This window comes from Eptatretus burgeri, chromosome 8 (assembly GCF_056783735.1).
Source record: "Eptatretus burgeri isolate ZD-2024b chromosome 8, Ebu_testis_v1, whole genome shotgun sequence".
Lineage (NCBI taxonomy): Eukaryota > Metazoa > Chordata > Myxini > Myxiniformes > Myxinidae > Eptatretus > Eptatretus burgeri.
This window is the reverse complement of record NC_140968.1, coordinates 11,367,947-11,388,022: the sequence shown is the minus strand read 5'-3', so window position 1 is coordinate 11,388,022 and position 20,076 is coordinate 11,367,947. Positions and strand designations below refer to the sequence as shown.

At 44.0% G+C, this 20,076-nt stretch overlaps 1 protein-coding gene across 8 annotated transcripts in view; it reads left to right on the top strand.

Moving 5' to 3' along the window:
• MYO15A (myosin XVA) overlaps nucleotides 1-20,076 on the top strand; it is a 374,107-nt gene that overhangs the window by 182,001 nt on the left and 172,030 nt on the right. For 7 of the 8 annotated variants that reach the window (XR_015060712.1, XM_085890857.1, XM_085890855.1 and 4 more), the window contains 4 exons: nucleotides 189-320; nucleotides 7,247-7,372; nucleotides 9,131-9,208; nucleotides 16,692-16,840. Coding sequence is in view for 7 of the 8 variants with exons in the window: in XM_085890857.1 (XP_085746983.1) it covers nucleotides 189-320; nucleotides 7,247-7,372; nucleotides 9,131-9,208; nucleotides 16,692-16,840 (485 nt within the window). In the remaining variant the exon portion in view is untranslated. The remainder of the gene's footprint in view (nucleotides 1-188; nucleotides 321-7,246; nucleotides 7,373-9,130; nucleotides 9,209-16,691; nucleotides 16,841-20,076) is intronic. The other variant, XM_085890856.1, reaches the window with a different exon arrangement.

Here is a 20,076-nt window from a genome sequence, read left to right as displayed (position 1 = left end):
GTAACTTAAAAGATGTGGCCGTGCATAGAGCACATTACAAACAAGGACGGAGAGAGGGAGAGAGAGATTTTTGCTTTTTTTTTAGGTCGAGATTATGTGTAATTATGTTGATGATCCACTGAAAGCTAGAATGTTAGATAGAGGATTTTTCCATTCACTATAATGATTTTTTTTAATGATGTGTGCAGGAGATTTATGAGAAAGAAAAGATCAACTGGCAGAACATTGCATTCAATGACAATCAGCCCTGTCTGCTCCTTCTCTCTCAGAGGCCCTATGGAATTCTTCGCATCCTTGATGATCAGAGCACCTTTCCACAGGTACGATTTTGCTCAGGAGTATCTTTAATTATTATCCACAACCTCCATAGTAGTGAAACTAGCAAAGTACCCGCCCATGGGCGGGTACAGTTATCTGTTGAATAGCGTTGGTCCTGTCTCGATCGGATGAAATTGAGAAATTGACGTTATCCAGTGACCTTGACCCCGTGACCTTTGACCTTTGACCTTGACCTTGATCCCCTTATGTCCGTTCCCAAGGATCACATATGCCAAGTTTCATCTCATTCTATCCAACGGTTTGGCTGTCTATAAAGGACAAACAAACATGAAAAATTGACGTTTTAGTCAATTTATGACATCATAACTCGAAAACCGGAAGTCGGAAGTGAATGTCGTCACTCAACTGTCATTTAATTTTGATTATCTGTCGAATGGTGTTGGTCCCGTCTCGATCGGATGAAATTGAGAAATTGAAGTTACCCGGTGACCTTGACCCCGTGACCTTTGACCTTGAACTTGACCCCCCCATGTCCATTCTCATGTCCCAAGGATCACTCATGCCAAGTTTCATCTCATTCCATCCAACGGTTCGGCCACCTATAAAGGACGAACAAACAAACAAACACACATACATTCAAACATATTTTATTTTTTGAGTATTGTGGATATGTAAATTCCCAACTAACATGATATAATGATGTTGAAATGTTTGAAAAAAAAAATTTTTTTACTACTTAAAAACTATCATAATTATGACGATCAGTTTTAAAAACTGTATTGATATCTTTACTACTTAATGAGATATTGAGCAAAATAGTTTGACAATGGCGGCCATCTTGGATTTCAAGATGGCAGCCACAATTTTCAAACATTTTATGTCACCATTGGCTTCCTAGAGCCGTAAAATGTAGGTATAGGCGGTTCAACTGTCTCGATATCTGTACCAGTTAAGGAGATATTTAACAAAACAGGGCCACACTGGCGGCCATTTTGAAATCCAAGATGGCCACCATACGGGGTGCAATTTCCGGTGGCCCCTGGACTAAAAATCTTTGTATTGTATTACTCTAACCATGTGCCAAGTTTCATGCTTTTAGTCCCACACTGCGTTAGTCCCATGGGGTGTTTTGGCACCCCACATTTTTTTGTGTGCATTTTATTTGTGTGGGATTCAAGCATTGGGCTGTGTAAACACCCCACCAGACCAACCATGTTTGAATGACACAGCAGACTAATGCAGGGTTAAGGGAAAGTGCACAATTGATCAGCTAATAGTTCTATTAGATCAGCCCCACTATATCCAAACCAGGCCTTGAAAAGGCCATTAAGGCCCTGACAATATGAAAGGAATAGCACAAAAAAACGAATAAATTAACATGAAATATTGCAGTGGGACGAGCCAGCAACAAATTGATGAATGTGACACACACACACACCAGGACGAATTAATAGGGGTTAATGGGGGTAATGAAGATCATGAGCAGGATGGGGGTGACTGGCATGAGGTGACGGAACGCTGCCTGGAGGGAAGAGTATGAAAGATCTTAGCTGTTGGCAAAGTTTTCAAGGAAAATATAAAACATTGTCCGCTTCAAAACGTCGCCCCGGATATTTCCGTGGCTAAGAAGCAATCTCGACCATATCGGCACAACATCATATGCCTTTACTCACCCGACCCCAAGCTGCTGGTCTTTGGGCTCAGCCAATATCATGTTCTACATTACATTGTGTCATGAAATATAATTAATCCCACAGTTCTTCCCAGCACGATGATGACAGAAAGTTGATATCTTCAGCCTGAAGCGATGATTTGACAATGCAACAACGAAGTTGTCACGCATCCAGGTGCAAAATGAATTGGTTGCCTTGGGCCGACCAAATTATGTCGACTGGGTGATGTGGCATGTGGCTTTGACTTCAGTAAATGTAACTCACACCAGATCTGTTACGTGGTGTTGTTGGTAATTGCTTCGCATGACATGGTTGAGCTATCAACTGTTTGATCAAGCCAACTCAAACTCATTGCAGTGAGGATAAGTGTTTACCCTGGTTCCTTCAAGCACATGTTCAGCCATCTTTGTGTGACAACTTGAAGCATGCTGACTCGTACCATCATCAAATTAAGCCATTCTGCCGTGGCATTAGACTTGATGTCCACCTCCTGATTATATTAATATTTCAACTGAAATAAATTTATTTTATTTTGAAAAAACAAAGGACTAATTCCTTGCAGGTGGTGTTAGTCCACATCTTGTGGTTGTGTTGACCGTTGATGTTATTCATGGTGATTTGTGATGTGGGTTAAGGCCACGTCTCCACGATCGAGCTAACTTTGTGCCATAACCATTTACGCTCACCTGTGTTGTCAAGAAAGCAAGTCGTTACCATGAAACGTGAGACGCGCACGTCGAGCAGGCGAGCATGCCAAAGAGTTTGCAGCAGGATGAGCATCCCGTGGCATTAATTTTCAATTGCCATCACTTTTACGTTTCAATCTTTATCATGTTCCTGGTTAGCAACAACATTAAATAATTTATTTAAACAAAGTCAGTGTGGATGTGTTGTTTGTTATGATCAATATATCAGGAATTATTTATCTCATCAATAACACTGAACAACAAAAATTTTTTACTGGAGATGTGTAAAGTGATTTAGACTAATTTGGGTACGCTGATTTCAAAAATCATAACCGTTTTGCTGTATCATGTCAGGATTTTCAGTAACAGAAATATTCCCATTGCCTAGAAGTCAGGATTTCAATGAAATTTACAAAAATTCATTTATTCATTTATTTCATCATGAATGCTTCAAAATTATAGAAATTACAGAAAAACTCCACTAGAATGTAATTAAAAATGCTTTAGGCATTTGGCTTTGTGTTTGTGCTGCTCTGTGTCAGTTTCACGATGCAGGAACCAGCAGAAATCGCCCATCATGTTCGGGTTGTGCCGCCCTTGGTAACGCGTCTCCATGAGTGAAATCTCTTGGTGGAATCGCTCGCCGTGCTCGTCCGAGACTGCTCCCAAGTTGTCAGGGAAGAAGTTCAGGTGCTGGTGTAGGAAATGGATTTTCAGGGACATCCTGGAGCCAAGTTTCCTGAAGGACTCCAGCAGCTGCTGCACTATTTCTTCATAGTTGTCCGCGCGCTCGTTCCCCAAGAAGTTGTCCGTCACAGCTTTGAAGCTCCTCCACGCTGCCAGCTCTTTGGGGTTTAGAGTTGTGGGAAAAGTTTCGTCCTTCATAATTTGTCGGATTTGCGGTCCAACAAAGACACCAGCCTTGATCTTGGCCTCCGACAAGGTGTTGCCAAACTTTTCCTTGAGGTATAAAAACCCACGCCCATTCAGATCCATTGCCCGTACAAAACTTTTCATCAAGCCGAGCTTTATGTGGAGTGGTGGAAGGAAAACCTTGGCTGGGTCGACAAGGCGACATGCTTCATGTTGTGTCGACCAGGTACATGCTCTTTTTCGCTCTTCCCAATCTTTCTTCGTCCAGTGATTCTTGTCGTCTCTGCTATCCCAGAGACAAAGGAAGCACATGTATTTCATGTAGCCTGACTGCAGCCCTAACAACAGCGCCACCACTTTCAAGTCTCCGCAGATGTGCCAGTTGAAGTCATTGTACTTGATGGAATCAAGCAGCTGCCGCATAGTCTCGTAGGTCTCTGTCATGCCGAACGCGTGAGCCAGTGGGACTGATGGTTTCTCGTTGCCATTGTGGAGCAAAACAGCCTTCAAGCTGTTTTCCCCCGAGTCGATGAAGAGGCGCCAGTCTGCAGGATCGTGATCACACCCAAGTTCTTTCAACAGACCGTTGATGTCACTGCAGAATGTCATCGTGTCTTCCATCTCAAAGAACTCAGCCATGTCTCTGTGACGTGCTCTGAACAAGGATATCTTGGTGTTAGGTTCAAGTAGATTCCACTGCTGCAGCCTTGATCCAAGCAGCTCTGCCTTCGCCTTTGACAGCGAGAGATCTCTTACAAGATCATTTAAGTCTCCCTGGTTCAGAAGGTGTGATTCTTGAGTGTCGGGTTCAAAAGGTTCATCATCACCATCCTCTTCACCACTGCTTACAGCTATGTTCTGATCAGCTGGAGGTGTTGGAACGGGGTTCTCGTCATCATGAGGCACAGGTTTACGAGCAGAGACGCAGTCAGCGTACTTGATGTGACCTTTATTCTTCTTGTTGAAGCCGGCGATGCTTGTGCAGCAGAAATAACAATCATCATGATGATTCTGCGGCTCACGCCATATCATGGGCACCGCAAATGGCATGCTCGCGCGCTTGCCCACCAACCACTGAGTCAAGGTTGTGTGACAGCTTGTGCAGCAGATGTGTGGTGCCCAGCTCTGTTCTTGGTCCCCCACCTTACACCCGAAGTAGTGAAAGTAGGCGGCCTTCATTTTCACTGCTGTAGATATACTTCGCTGTTGATCTTTTTTGGTATACCGACCACAGACATAACAGAAGTTGTCAGGATGATTGGTACAGGAACGCCTACTCATCTTTACCTGAAAGAAAGAAATATAACACAAGTTAACAACAATTGTACGAAATAGACATGTTAAAGACATATGTAAATTTCATTGAAATCCTGACTTCTAGGCAATGGGAATATTTCTGTTCCTGAAAATCCTGACGTGATACAGCAAAACGGTTATGATTTTTGAAATCAGCGTACCCAAATTAGTCTTAATCACTTTACACATCTCCAGTAAAAAAAAATTTTTGAAATTTGTTGTTCAGTGTAATTATTAGGCTTCCTCATCTACCTCCTGATTACACGCAGCATCTAGGAGGTTGTCCTATATGCCTTGTCTATCCTTGTTTTACAGGATTGTTGTTTTCCAGCAAGGTATCGTACGTACAGCCGCGCAAAACCTAATTGTCACGTCGGACAAACTGGGACGGATCATGACATCCCTTAGACAGGGTGCTTCAAAAGTAACAGTGCACTGAAGATGTGTTTCATGTGTTTGATAATCTTAAAATTACAATGCTTGCTGTAACTGTTCAAGAATTTTTCAAATTCAATCTTCTTTTACTTCTGACATGTCTTTGTTGTACTGGATTTGACGACAAATACTTTTCGATGAAGGACACCTTTTTGCACAAGAGGTGTTTTAAAGTTTCTACTGCACTGTTTCTTTTGAAACACCCTCTAGTTTTGGCAATTGTTTCATAGCATTGTAAGTGCCAATGTAGTGGCACTCGATGGTATTGACAACACATTGTTAATATCACTGGCAAACAATAAGTGTGAGAGATGTATCCTAATTTCACCGACTATAGACACATAGAATAAGTATAACAGCACTCGGTGGAGCGTGTACCTCCGCCAGGCTGAACAGTTCACGTTTTGTAGCCCACTGATAGGCCGGATCTGGATCTTGACCTGAATCAAAGTTGAATCGGCTTGTTATTGTCACCCAACCAACTCATCCACCAAGTTTTGTCAAAACTCATCCACAACCTTTTTGACATATCGTGTTATATATTGTTTTTTGCTCAAGCTCTCAATGGTGAAGAATCACTAAAAAAAATCCTCGTATCCAGATTTGGATCTTCACCAAAATCTCATCATTTTGTCTTTGTCACGCACCCAACCTCTACACCAGTGATCTTCACTATTTTTAGAGGGGGGCCACTTTTGCCGATAAGACATCGGAGGGAGAGCTGCCACACCGCCTGCAGGACTCCAGAATGGCTGCTATGCGGCCCCTCCTCCACATACCCTTCTTCGTTGTGATTAACTGAGCTGCAAGCTTAATTGTTTGTATACTGCAACCATATCTTGATGGAGTTATTCTTCGTGTTGGAACACTCATTTGAAACCATTAAAAAGCATTTATTGCGAATTATGATGGGGCGTTTTCACATTTGTGTATCATTGGCTGCATGTCAGGGGCCGCACTTTCGGCCACCAGGGACCGCCAGTGGCTCGCAGGCTGTGCAATGAATAACAGGGCTTTACAACAAGTTTTGTGCAAGTCTTTTCATAACCTTTTGAGATATCCTGCTCACAGACAGACAAACAAACAAACAAACAGACAGATAGGGGTGAAAACATAACCTCTGTCCACCTTATGTGTTGGAGGTAATGATATCGGCTTCAACCTTCCACATTGATGACGAGAACGGCACTCGGTAGAGCACACACCTCCGCCAGGCAAAAGAGTTTACATTTTGTATCCAACTGATCGGCCGAATCTGGATCCGGACCTTCAAAATCGAATCGTATTGTTCTTGTCACCGACCCAACTAATCCACCAAGTTTCGTCCAAATCGGTCCATGTTTTGAGATATCTTGCTATATATCGTTTTTGGCCCTACCTCTCAATGGTGGAGAATCACTTAAATTCTCGGCTCCAGATCCGGATCATCACCAGAATTGAATCAATTCTTCCTCGCCACCCACCCAACCTCTCTACCAAGTTTTGTCCAAATCCGTCCGTAACCTTTTGAGATATCCTGCTCACAGACAAACAGACAAACAGACAGACAGACGGGTGAAAACGTAACCTCCGTCCATCTTCAGTGGTGGAGGTAATTTAGACGATTTGCTTGGCTGTGTCTCTGACTGGTTTCGGTGCAGATATTTCTCGACTATTTACTGTTACTGATAACGTACTGCTTCCAGTACCCACATACGAGTACCTGTTTCCATTTTTTATTTTGTTTTCAGGTTCATTGTGCTGATGGTTGAGGAAGTTTGAGGCACCTATGAGCTAGTATGCCTTGAAATAGTGCACTTGTCTGTCTGTTACACTAACAACTATAGTATGAACTGCATCCAAAACAGTGACACGTGCCTTTTGTATGTAATTGATTTCCCGACATTTTTTTGTTGGGTGTATAGGTATTTTACAGGTTGTGCAAGTTACCCGAGCAAGTTTTATTTCGTTGATTAACTTTGCTTTCACCAATATAACTTTGTCATTTTATTATCTTATTTTCAGGCCACAGACCAAACATTTCTTCAAAAGTGCCACTATCACCATGTGAGCAACCCTCTGTACTGCAAGCCAAAAATGCCACTTCCAGAGTTCTCAATCAAGCATTATGCTGGGAAAGTGACATACCAGGTAATGTGTTATTACTTTTGCTTTCATAAAAGGACTTTTGCTTTCATCAATGAAAATGAGAGAGGATGTGTCAAAGTTTTGTTTCGGAGCGGACAACCGTGACCCTTCCCCCACTGCAATGTGTCTACAAGCTTCCAATACAAGCTTGTCGACAAATTGATTTCCTCCATAATCTGTCTCTGTTGCACATTAAATGAACTACATTTCAGCCAGATCCTCAAGCCCCATTTATCCCCCCACCTCCCCGAGGATGGCAAAAGCAATGCCTTGTGACTGTGTGCTCAGGAAAGAGCTGGAAACCACCAGACCTGCTCAAATTTTGATCCTGGTCGAGCCAAACCAAAAACTTAAATAAACACTACATGGTATTCATAGAATACATACCCACAGAGTCTTGAGAAGGACTTGGTGTGAGCCAACTATTTTGTTTTTTCAGGGTTTTTTCTTTTCTTTTCTTTGATCCAATATGGCTGCCAGACCACGTGACCGATGATGTCATCTTTATCAAACCATATTTTCCATCGGTAATTGATCAATTATTTAAATTTTGAATTGTTTTGTTAAGCGGTTTCTCTGACGAATATTTTCAAAGATTTTTTTTCCCTTCGATCCAATATGACTGCGAGACCATGTGACGCATGATGATCAGTTTTGTAAAAATCCTGTTCAAATTTCAAGTCAATCGGATGAAAAGTGAGGATTTTAGGAAATTGTCCGATGTTGACCTTTGGCCTATGTTGACGTCAAAAGAGTGACCGCTATATTACACGGTCATGTAACGTGGTAAAGTTTCAATTTCCTCCGCTGAATGGTTTTCGATGTACGCTCTTAACAAAATGCAGCCACGTACGACGTATGTACGTACGCTACCGATCGCTTAACTCTGATTTTCGCTTTGCGAGCACAGGGTAAAAAAAAAAAAACAGTATATGTGCTGCTTCCTTGCTTGGCACTCAGTATTTAGGGGATAGATGAAGACAAACGCATATCTTGAGCTTTCGATACAGCCTGGCATCCCACCTTGCTCTCCAAACTCTCTGCCCATGATATCTAGGGCCAACTCCACACATGGGTTATTGATTTCCTCTACTCTCGTAGTGAATGTGTAGCTCTCAACGGAATCCTTTCGTCGTCTCTCCTTGTCAAGGCTGGAGTGTCTTAAGGCAGTGTTCTTAGCCTAGTCCTATTCCTAATCTTCATTGACGATCTTTCTGAGCCTCTGGAAAATCCCCTTTATCTATTTGTGGATGACTCCACCCTCTGCCGTGACATCCCTCATCATTCAGACAGGCAAGCTGCAGCCTCTTCCCTCTATTCAGGCCTTGACAAAATCACAAGATGGTCAAACATTTGGAATATGTCTTTCAATCCGAACAAATCTCACACTTTTACCATCTCTCTCCGAAAGGACCATCTGGCAAACCCTCGTATCTACTTTCTTCACAATCCTCTTGAGAAAGTTCAGTCATTAAAACTATTGGGTCTCACTATCAGCTATGATCTTTCTTGGGCAAATCACATTTCGAAGTTGGCCTCCAAAGCCAGCCTTTGTCAGACAAAGTCCTTTGTAGTACAAAGTCCTTCCTTGGCATATCTGAACTTCTATCCACCTCCAAGGCCTTCATCTGGAATTTTATGGTGTACTGCTGTATGTTCTGTGTTGTCTTGTGTCTTGGTGTGTGTAACAACTTTTCCATGATCCTTACAAACTGGAGGAAGAAATATTTTAATTACAATGCCTGTTTTCCTTTCTGGCAGGTGCACAAGTTTTTGGATAAAAACCACGATCAGGTTCGGCAGGAAGTTTTGGAACTTTTTATGCAGAGTGGAATTAAGGTGAATCCTCCAATAAGGTCACTTTAAGAGATATGCTTAAACAAACAAGGTAAACTGGACACACGGACCATGCCTTTGACCGGCAGACATTTCATTATCTGTTTCTTACATTTTCACTCGTCACATTCACATTATATTCTCCTTAATATACCATTAACATCACACCACCATATCCAAATCAATCTATTTTCAAGTGTGTACAGATTACTTAATGTGAAAAAAATGTTATGCATTATATATTTTTGGCAGATTGGTATTCTTAAGGCAATGTAAGTATTTTCAAACAAATGTGCCAAAATTGTGCAATGGTAAAATGGAAAAACCAGCCCTTATGAATGTGTATTGCAGAGAGTTGGTCTGCTTTGGCAGACTAATATAACAACTATAACAGGCACTCAGTAGAGCGCATACCTTCGCCAACGCTACATTTCCCCCCCCAGAAACCGTTGATAGTGAGGGTATTTAATCCCATACCACATCTGCCATCTCATATGTGTTATGATGGCTTAAAAACATTAAATTTCCTGCTGTTTGACACTGATTCACATACATTGTACAATTTCTGTATGAACTCCCTGACCTTTTTGGGTGTCGGTGTCAAGTCAATCTGATGACAACTGGTCACATTATAAGATATTATTTTCTGGCATTTTAGGGGCATTTAGCACACACGAGTTTCTTTTTTTAAAATAAGTTATTTATTGTGAACAAACAAACATTCATTGTACAAAAATGACGATTTTGACCTTTCATGACCTCGACCTTGACCTTTGTACTCTTAATTTTGTAATTGGTATTAGAGTGTGGGGAACAGAACAGTCAACATTTCGGTGTTGGTTTCATGCAAATCGGATAAGAATTGACCGTGTTATGAATAAAACCACACATTTTGCAATGTCGTGACCCCCCCTGACCTTTGACTCCCAACCGCGAATAAGGGTTATTCGGTCATTGTGTCATGTCACATATCACAAGATGGGGCATTGAATTCTGAACATTTTGGCATTAGTTGCATGCAAATTGGATACAAATTGGCTGTGCTATGGTAAAAAGACGATTTTGACCTTTTCATGACCTTGACCTTGACCTTTGACTCGATCACTCCCAAAATCTAATCAAATGGTCCTCGGATAATAACCAATCATTCCACCAAATTTGCTGCGATTCAGTTCAATACTTTTGGAGTTATGTGAATAACAAACAAACAAACAAACAAACAAACACACATATTCACAAATAAATAAATAAATACACAGCGATCGAAACATAACCTTTGCAACAAAGTTTGCGAAGGTAACAAGTCAGTAGGTGGCGATGGGTCGCCGAGCATGGAAACTATAAGATATAGAGAAAAATGGATGTCATATAGCGGATAGAGAATCACCTTAAGATTATGCATATCAAATCTCATCCAGTTCCATCCACTGATAACTACTCGGTATCCATTTGAATGAAAAGTACCGAAAATGCGGTTTGAAATCGGAAATCCCCAAAGTTCGAGGGGGTGCTGTGGGTGAACAAAGATCTAAATCGAAAATCCGGCTCGATCGTTTGTGCACAATGTATTCCAGACGATTCGTGTGAATTTTCATGACCATCCGACCATAACCCTCGGAGGAGTAGCATTTTGCGCGAAGGAAACCTCCAGCTCTCGCATATTATCGATTTTTGCACTAATTGACCTTTGACCCCTGACCAAAGTGAAATCGGTCACTATGTCCTGAGGCAAAGTTGTAGTACTCATTGAGTACCATGAATCATTCGTATCGATGCACTCACCTGGTCGCTAGGGGGCCTTCAATTTTCGCCAATTTTTCGCACATTCCCTAATTGTAGGGGGCGCTGCGGGTAAAGTATTCCATATATCACAAAAACCGGAATATATTTGATAGAGCATCATCACCTGTAGATCATTCGTGCCAAATTTCATAACCCTACGTGGGATAATGGCTTTCGCAATTGATTTCGCGTGAACGGTACCGATTTTGAAGGTTTTTCGGTTGTTGCTATGGAACCAAAGCGTCCCGAGCAACCATCACAATTTCCAAAGCACTCGGTCATAAGATGTACCTACCACCTGAGTTTGGTCAAAATCCGCCCACGTTTACTACCAATTATGCTGATGACAAACGAACAAACATCCAAACAAACAGACAGAATTACTGACAATAAGGGTCACCTATTTCGGCGACCCAATGAATGGAATCAACAGAACATTCATGGAAGTGTATTAACGGCCGTGGGAAGCAAGGAGAAGCTGACCCTTCGGGTGTTAACCCACCATTAACCTTCCTTTGCTCTGATGAAGTTAATGCCCAAAACATGAGCTTCTCCTTGCTTTCCACAGCATTGAGTATCCCTCGTTTAACGTTCAGTTGGTCTCATTCATTGGACTTGTGGGGATAGCATGCTGTGAATTGAGCAATATAGTTCTTCATTTTACGTACTCCGTTTTAATTGCCTTAACCGCTCTCAGTTGCTGAACGCTGAACAGCGAACCAGCCCCGGCTCTGAGTCGATCTCTGAGACCCACGCGGCAATTAGTCGGCAGCAATCCTAGCAATCCCATACAAAACCACACATCAAATCCAGTCATACCATAAAGCAACAAGAACATCGTCTGCGCAGTTGCAAACTTCCCTTTTCGTACAGCGCGTTCTCCCAATATAATCCCCACACATGACAGGGTAATGAACCGTGGGCTGTCCTCGCAGCTGGAGGCCAGTAAAACCTCTTTATTTGCCACAATCGCCCCAAACCCTTCATATCACATTGGTCATATCGAACATCCCATCGATTGATCCCAGCCAAACATATTCTCACACACGAACTGTCGGCATTTATTTTAACAACGTTAAACTGCATCACTCGAGCAATGAAAATCAAATACGCAACAAACAGCAACCCATGAATCACATCACGTGTCCGTCTCTCGGTCGTCGTCGCGACCCTGCGATGACCTGCTTGTCGTTGACGGTCGCGATCCGCGAACTTCTTGAACGCGACTGGCTCGCTCCAATTCCCCGCTGAAATCGCCTGAACGACACGGGCGCGCATTGTATCATGAGCGCAGCCGAAGCGCGAGAGCTCCTCGCAGCCGGCATGGCTCCCGCTGCTCCAGAACCGTACATCATCGTCGCAGGAAGCAATGAACGGCAGCTCACGTTGCATCGTCGTGGCCCCCGTCGCCGGAACCTCACCCTCGCGTCTCGAGGGAGGCCCGGGCCCACACGGAGGTACGTGCCCCGAAGGAGGAACAGGTGCACCTGGAGGTACGAACTCCGAAACAGGAACTGCGAGCTCCTCCCCTCGCACCACGAACCGCGGGAGCGCAACCCGCTGACCCTGATGGGCAACCAATACGTGTGCCCCGCCAACCGCCGGCAGCGCTTCACCGGCATACGTGTGCAATGCGAGGGTAGCACGAGTGGACTCAACTCGACACCCGATCAGTGCCCCGAACATCTCGACCTCCACTGGCATTGGTCCTGTCACCTCCGGACCAATTGAAACCAGGTCCAACACTGGCAGCATCAGTGCCCCGATCATCTCAACCTCCACTGTCATTGATCTTGTCACCTCCGGACCAATTGAAGACAGGTTTAACATCGGCAGCATCTCCCGCTCCGGGTCGCCCGGATCTCCATACCCAGGCTGCAAGACTCGACCTGGGGCGTCAAAGTGTACGCCATGCACCGAACACCGTACCGGCAGCAAGTCTCGACCCGGGACGTAAGGGTCGCTTCGCACACCGCCATCCATGACCGTTATGATGGGCAATGACTCTCGGCACACACACCGTAGACGTCCTCGAGTGCTCAGACCGCCGTCCGACTGACTGCATTGCACCGCTCGGCCACGACCAGCGCCGAAGACCGTGCGTGAGGCCGTGCGCGCCTGGAACATCGCGCTGACCTCCGGATCATCTGCTGCGCACCGACCATCGAGACCCCGGACATTCCTCAGAGCTTGTGCGCCGCATGACGCCGCGTCCGAGCTGAACTTCATGCCCTCGTCCTTTAGCCGTGACCCTGCAGAAACCATTCCCGAGGTCTGCAAAGTAGAAATAAAACGAACTCCGAGCGCGGCCGTCGTCCACTCAACGTGACCGTGCGCACGATAATGAAGTGATACCAAATCACTCAGCAGCCGACAATGTTCCGTTGATAGCGAGGCGAGCAAGATCGATTTGCGTTCGCTTTCATCGTCTACATCATTCGCGTGGAAATAGCAGCCCAACTGTTCAGAAAACAATTCAAAGTCGTCTCCGATGAAGACGAGCACGCGTCCGTGCGCCATGCCCCGACCTTCTGCCATGCTCGAGCCGGCCGTGACGGCGAGACGCCTGGCCCCGAAGCCTGTGCGTGTGGCGCGCGAAATCCGCGATGCGCTCCTCGCGATGCGCTCCTCGCGATGCGCTCCTCGCGATGCGCTCCTCTGGGACCCTCGCCCGGTGTAGACCTCGAACCGCGCGGGATGCGCTGAGTTACTCGCTGCCGCGATCCAATAACCCAACCACTCTGCACACGCTGATCTGAACAGACTCGTCGCCAAATGTCATGTCGTGGTAGAGGTGCTCCAAGGCAGACACGAGCGGGGGAACAGCACAACCCTGCTTTATTGCCACGAGCGAGAGCGTGAGCGTACGTTGCCCTTAACTCCACTTTATTACGTACTCAATGCACTCTCCAAGACACACGACCTACAGGCTCCACAGGCCACAACGGCTACAGCAACTACAACCACGCCTCAGGCGGCGCGCACTCATATATCCCGTGCAAGCACGTGACCACTCCAAAACCACTCCTCCACCACGCTCCCCACATCATGCCCTGCCCCCGCAGGCCCACTACACCACACTTAGTGCACAAAATATAACAACAAAACAACCTGCCTTTTTAAGGGTTAGAGGAGAAAACTAGAACAGCACTCAGTGGAGCGCATCCCTCCGCAAGGCTGAACAGTTTACGTTTTGTATCCACCGATAGGTCAGATTCTTTATCCGGACCTGAACCAAAATCTAATCAGCTTGTTCTTGTCACTGACCCAACTCATCCATGAAGTTTTGTCATAATCCATCCACAACGCATTGAAATATTGTGCTATATATTGTTACAACCCAGGGTTCATGGTTCGCCACGAGGGGAAGCACTCCAGTTCCTCCCGAACCCCCGTTCCTGAGGCCACCAGCCATGGATAACTCCACAGTTCAGTGGGTTGGTAATCAACCACGAACACCGATTGGTGCTGCCAATTCAGGCTGGGTGTCACTACTTCATGTGTTACTATTTCTGGTGGATTGACAGTATCAAAAGGGGGCCCGTGCCCTCGATGTGTACTTGCTTTATCTTACCTGATCATGTGAAGCCGAGCGGAGATGCCAAGTACACACCAGCTAACGTGTAGAGCCAATCGGTGGGCTAGAACTTCCCGGCTAACACTACGTGCGGACTATGCCAGACCAATGGAGGAAAAGACACTTTCAACTGGGTACATTACAATTACAAATATTTTACTTGCAGCAAGGGTGAGGAAAGGTATCCGTACAATAAGCAAGGGATATAATACAAAAGAACCATACAGCAGCGAAAGCAAGGATTGGTGGGATGCAGCAAAAGAAAAACAATTATTTACAAATACAAAAGACACCGTGCAGAGTTACCCTGATCCTAAATCTTTTTAATTATGCAAACAAAAGAGGTGCCATCAGAATCATTCCCCGAGAAAGTTAGAAAGTCCAGAGAGGGAGAGAGAGAGAAAGTACGAGGTGGTTTTGGCCTCTTTGTTACCAAGCGAGGTCGATAGACCAATGCGAACACAGTCACTGTTGAGGTGGGGAAGGGATGGGGGGGGGTAGAAGAAAACTGAGGGTATCTATGGTATATGGTCGGAAGGGGGTGCAGTGATGTGCAGGTGAAGTGCGGAGAGGAAGGTGTAAATATGCGGATCAAGGGGGGGTTGGAAACAAAGTAAAGAGCATGTGAGAATATAGTCTTAACGTGAAGTGTGAAGAGGTCTGTACGTGTAAATGCTAAGGTTTATCTAAACTGTGCCCAGTCTGGTGTCTGGCTCTTCTGCTTGGTCTGTACTCTGCTCCATGTGCTCCGTTCCGCTCATTTCGCCCCCTTCTTCCAGCTGTTGTTCACCTCACCGTGACCCTAAGAAGAAGAACACGCATCCAGAGAACTGAGCCCTTTTTATAATCTCCTGGCTGGGGGGGGGGGGGGGTGGCACCTGGGAGCGAATCAAGCAGAGCAATGGGTGTTTTCCAGCATCCTCATTGGTGTAGGGATGATTACCCCGGCACTAGCTCCATTCATGTGAGGCTTTGGCAGTGGGAATGGCCTCACTCGCCCCGAACTCCACAATGCGATCCATCTCTGAGGTTAACATGAAGTCAGGGTATTCGGTTGTGTTCTCGAGCCGCGAACACTCGCCGGACACCCAATGGGGGCAGTAATTGAGCGGACACTCGTGCTATCCACATGATATTGAATGGAGTCTCACGCACTGTTGTGCTTCAAGTTAAATGCTAGAACATCTCGATCCAAGTATCTGTAATGGTACGCCGTGCTTCCCCTGCTCACTGTTGGTCCGAAAGGGAGTGGTGGTCATCGGTGGTGGTGACTGGTTGAGGCGTTTGTAGCAGAAGCATAACAGTGAGTTGTGGTGTGGTGGTTCATAGTGGTTGAGGCGTTGTGGTCGAGACTGTTAATGGCGAGGCGAGCTTTTTAATTTTGAATTATTTGCGAGCTTGGGTTCTGGTCCAATGGTGTGGTGATTTTATTTATAAAGGAATCTTGATGGTGTATGAATTGTTGCAACATTGGTTTTCGAGTCTAACGAAGTCCGAAGTGGTACATCTGTTGGATAATGGCGCACGTATGCAAATGACCTGCCCCCATTACTGTGGTCATTGGTGTGCATGCATGTTTGAAGGAAGGAGAGGTTCATGTGCAGCGAAGAAAAATAATGTATAGAATGAAAGATGGGTAAATAATGGAATGAAAAACTACCTAAAGCCCTTGCAATGCATATTGTCCCATAAACCCACTACACATAAGGGAAGGGCTATCTAAAATGAATACTAATGAAATAACTGTCTTGGAACCTCCATATGTTGTGTGCCATTGCCTGCAGAACCGCAACTCTATCGTTTTTGCCACTTCATTATGAAGAATCACTTTAAAAATTCAAAACTTCTCGTATCTGGATTCAGAACTTCACCAAAATCGAATCAATTCGTCCTTATCACAAACGCAACCTATCCACCAAATTTCGTCCGAATCTGTCCATTACTCTTTGAGATATCCTGCTCACAAACAGGCAAACAGACGGGGGTAAAAACATCACCTCGATCCACCTTTGTTGGCGAAAGTAGTAATGAAACGTTTTCGTTGAGGTTGGTTTATAAATGCGACAGAAAATAGTGATGCAAGATTGTACGGTATTTTCCTCGTCATATTTTCCTTGATCCTCGCAGATTGTCGCTGATGAGTTTCGAGAGCACACCAAGGAAGTACAGCGCACTTCTCTGGGTAAGCTGCAGGGCCCAGGTCGAAGATACCAACCGCCGACTGTTGCTGCAAAGTTCTCTCATTCACTTTTTGAACTCATGGAGAAGATGGCAAAGTAAGAACCTGCATGAAAAATATTAATTTGTAAACTATTTTATCAAATGATGTGTCTTTGCACAGTTTTTACTTCAAAAGCAATGCCGAGTATATCATTCGTTTGTGGAATTAATTTGGTTCGATTAAAGCTAATCAATACCACAGTTCTAATCAAACATTGAACATGTTATCAAAAAACTTAACTGATTGAAAATTATTGTTATATTAAAAAACATTATAGACCGACCATATTTATATTGCAGGAATTTGATTCATCATTTTCTTCCAGTGGCAGTAGTATACGTTGGGTGTTTAAAATGTTCTTTGAACGAGATACTCACATTTGTCGAAGATGAACCCAAAACACTATCACGAGGCATATATGAATGAAAACAAAAATGCATTAATATATAATCATTAATTTTACAGCTTAGGGAAACGGTGCAGGATAGGGATGTTTGGCGAAATCTGATCATGAATGTCACTTGAAGTCAAACATGACTTGACGGAGCGAGATAACTCGATAACTAGCAAAGAACCCGTCCTTATGGATGGGTTAATTGTCCCATTTCTAGTATGTCTATGGTTTTCGGGCTAATAATTAGCATATTTTATTATTAGTTGTAATACGAGCGCCCAGCAGGTGGCGCTTTATGGTACACATTTGTGTAGAGAGAATTGGGGTCCTGCCCTCACTCTGAACCCCTGTACTATGAAGTTTTTATTTTTTTACCCCTGTAATATTCCTTTGCACACACTGAGTACAACCACCCATTTTCAACTAATTCGGTCTGGCGGTTTAGGAATGCATTGAAGTCAAACAAACATGCTAAAACGCAAGCGAACGAACAAACAAATATATACTTCTTGAATTTTACAGACTATGATGACTTTTATTTTCTTATACAAAAACAGATGTAAAACTAACATTATATACAGCTATACGTTCAATTTCCCCAGAATTCTATCATGCTTTGAACAGTGATCGTCTGCATTATTTTTGTAAGCTTCGCACCGGATGCAGTGAACTTCTGTTTTACTTGTAATTGTTTATTTTCTTTTGAAAACATATTTTATAATGCCTGACTTGGTCAACTTTTAGAAAAATCGCATTAAATCCGAACCATAACAGATATTTTTTTAAGTTCTGGCTCATTAGTCCCCTCGAGTGCACAACCTGGTGTACAAATTCTCACTGCATCGACAGAGGAGGGCATCACGCCAACATAACATTGTCATGAATAGTGGAAAGGAAAGTCCATCAAACGGTTCCTTTTCAGTGACACCTCGGACTAAAATGATGTAATGGACATAAAACACATTGTTATGCGAATGGATTATTGTTGCTAATAAGTAAAATTATGATGATGATTAATGAGAATTGTTCCTCTAGATGTTCCAATTCCCAGAATGCAAATGTAAACCAATCACCCACTCATCCTCCGACCCCTGCGACGTCACCAGTCTTAGAACAAACGCCTTCCCCCCTCACTTCCCACTTTCTTTAATGTGTTTTTTGTTTGCCAATCAAAGTGAAAATTTGAGAATGTGAACTCTTTGCATCATTTTCTTCCACATCTCCCTTGCCTGACATTGTAAATCCATTTTCTTTTCTGAAGCATGTTCTTTATGAATATCCTCCTCTTTATGCTTATATGATGGAATTCAAAACCAAGTTTGGGTGGTCGTATGGCTTGAAGGTGCGAAGCAAACCACTTACCTGGAAAGATCTTATAACAAGCCGGGAGGCGACATGGGTGATCGCTATATAACTGCATACTAGTCATACAGTTTTTGACGGATTGGGCTGAATTTTTTTGACAAATAGGTTGATTATAGTGCGCATAAAAGCGCGGAAGCCAATGTTTTGATTTTCGAAAAAAAAAACATTTTTTGGATATTTTTCAAAAATTTCAAAGTCCCGTTGCTAGGCAACGGTGGCGTCCATAGCAACAGTGCTCAAAAGCATAGAACGAGATCCGGGTATGAACCTACCAGTCAAGTTTCATCAAAATCGGTTGACTCCTCTGGCCTCCAGAGCTGTCCATTACATACAGACAAACAGACAAGCCAGTAGGCGACATGGGTGGTCGCTATATAATTGCATACTAGTCATAGTTTTTGATGGATCGGGCTGAAAATTTTTGACAAAGAGGTTGATTAGAGTGCGCATAAAAGCCTGGAAGCCAATTTTTGATTTTCGAAAAAATAATTTTTTTAGGATTTTTCAAAAATTTAAAAGTCCCGTTGCTAGGCAACGGTGGCGTCCATAGCAACGGTGCTCAAAAGCATAGAACTAGTTCCGGGTATGAACCTACCTGTCAAGTTTCATCAAAATCAGTTGACTCCTCTGGCCTCCAGAGCTGTCCATTACATACAAACATACAAACAAACAAACATACAGACAAACATACTGTTGCGAATTCTGGTCCGTCCGGCGTGCGATCGCCCGCGTAACTCGAATCGCGACCGCGTCGCCCACCTGACGGACAATTCATTCGTGACCCTCCTGGGACTACCGCCAGAAACCAGTCACGGGTGGGAGTTTAACCCCAGCACCACCCAGTCCACAGTCTACCCGCGCGAAATAGGGTGAATCACCGAATGTCGATATACCTAAGTACCCGCGCGGGTAATCTGCCGAGGGATGGGACCACGCCACAGGCCGACTCCGGACACGAACCGCTTAAGCGGTTCGTTCCGTATTACAGGGATAACCGAGCGGAGTTATTGTCGGCCTTGACGGTTCCGATTAATTACCGGGTGTTTTAAAACCCACTATTAATCCCTTATGTGATGCAAGATGGAGGTTCAACAAAGGAAAGGACGCAGCGAGACGGGGAACAATTGGACAAGCACACTTTATTACACACACACAGACAAGCACGTATTCACAGCAATGCACATATAAAAGCAAGGACACAATGCAGAGCTACAACCGAATATTATTACAACACTTAAACAGTTCTACTTTTAAAGACTGGCGCTACACACACACATTTTAGTAGAGTAAATTTGTGGTTTGACCCCAAAAAAATTGATACAAAAGGTTTTTCAACGGTTTTGGGTAGGTTTTGACCTCCAAAATAACATACTAAAAATCTACTCAAATCCACCTACCGGAAAGGGCCTATTTTCAAGATGGCGTCCAAAATGGCCGCCGTGGGCTTAAATTTCCATAGAATGTGCAATAGCTGGCCTACATTTGTGATTTTTGTGTCAACTTCAATGTTTTGGAGGTCAACAAATCCAATG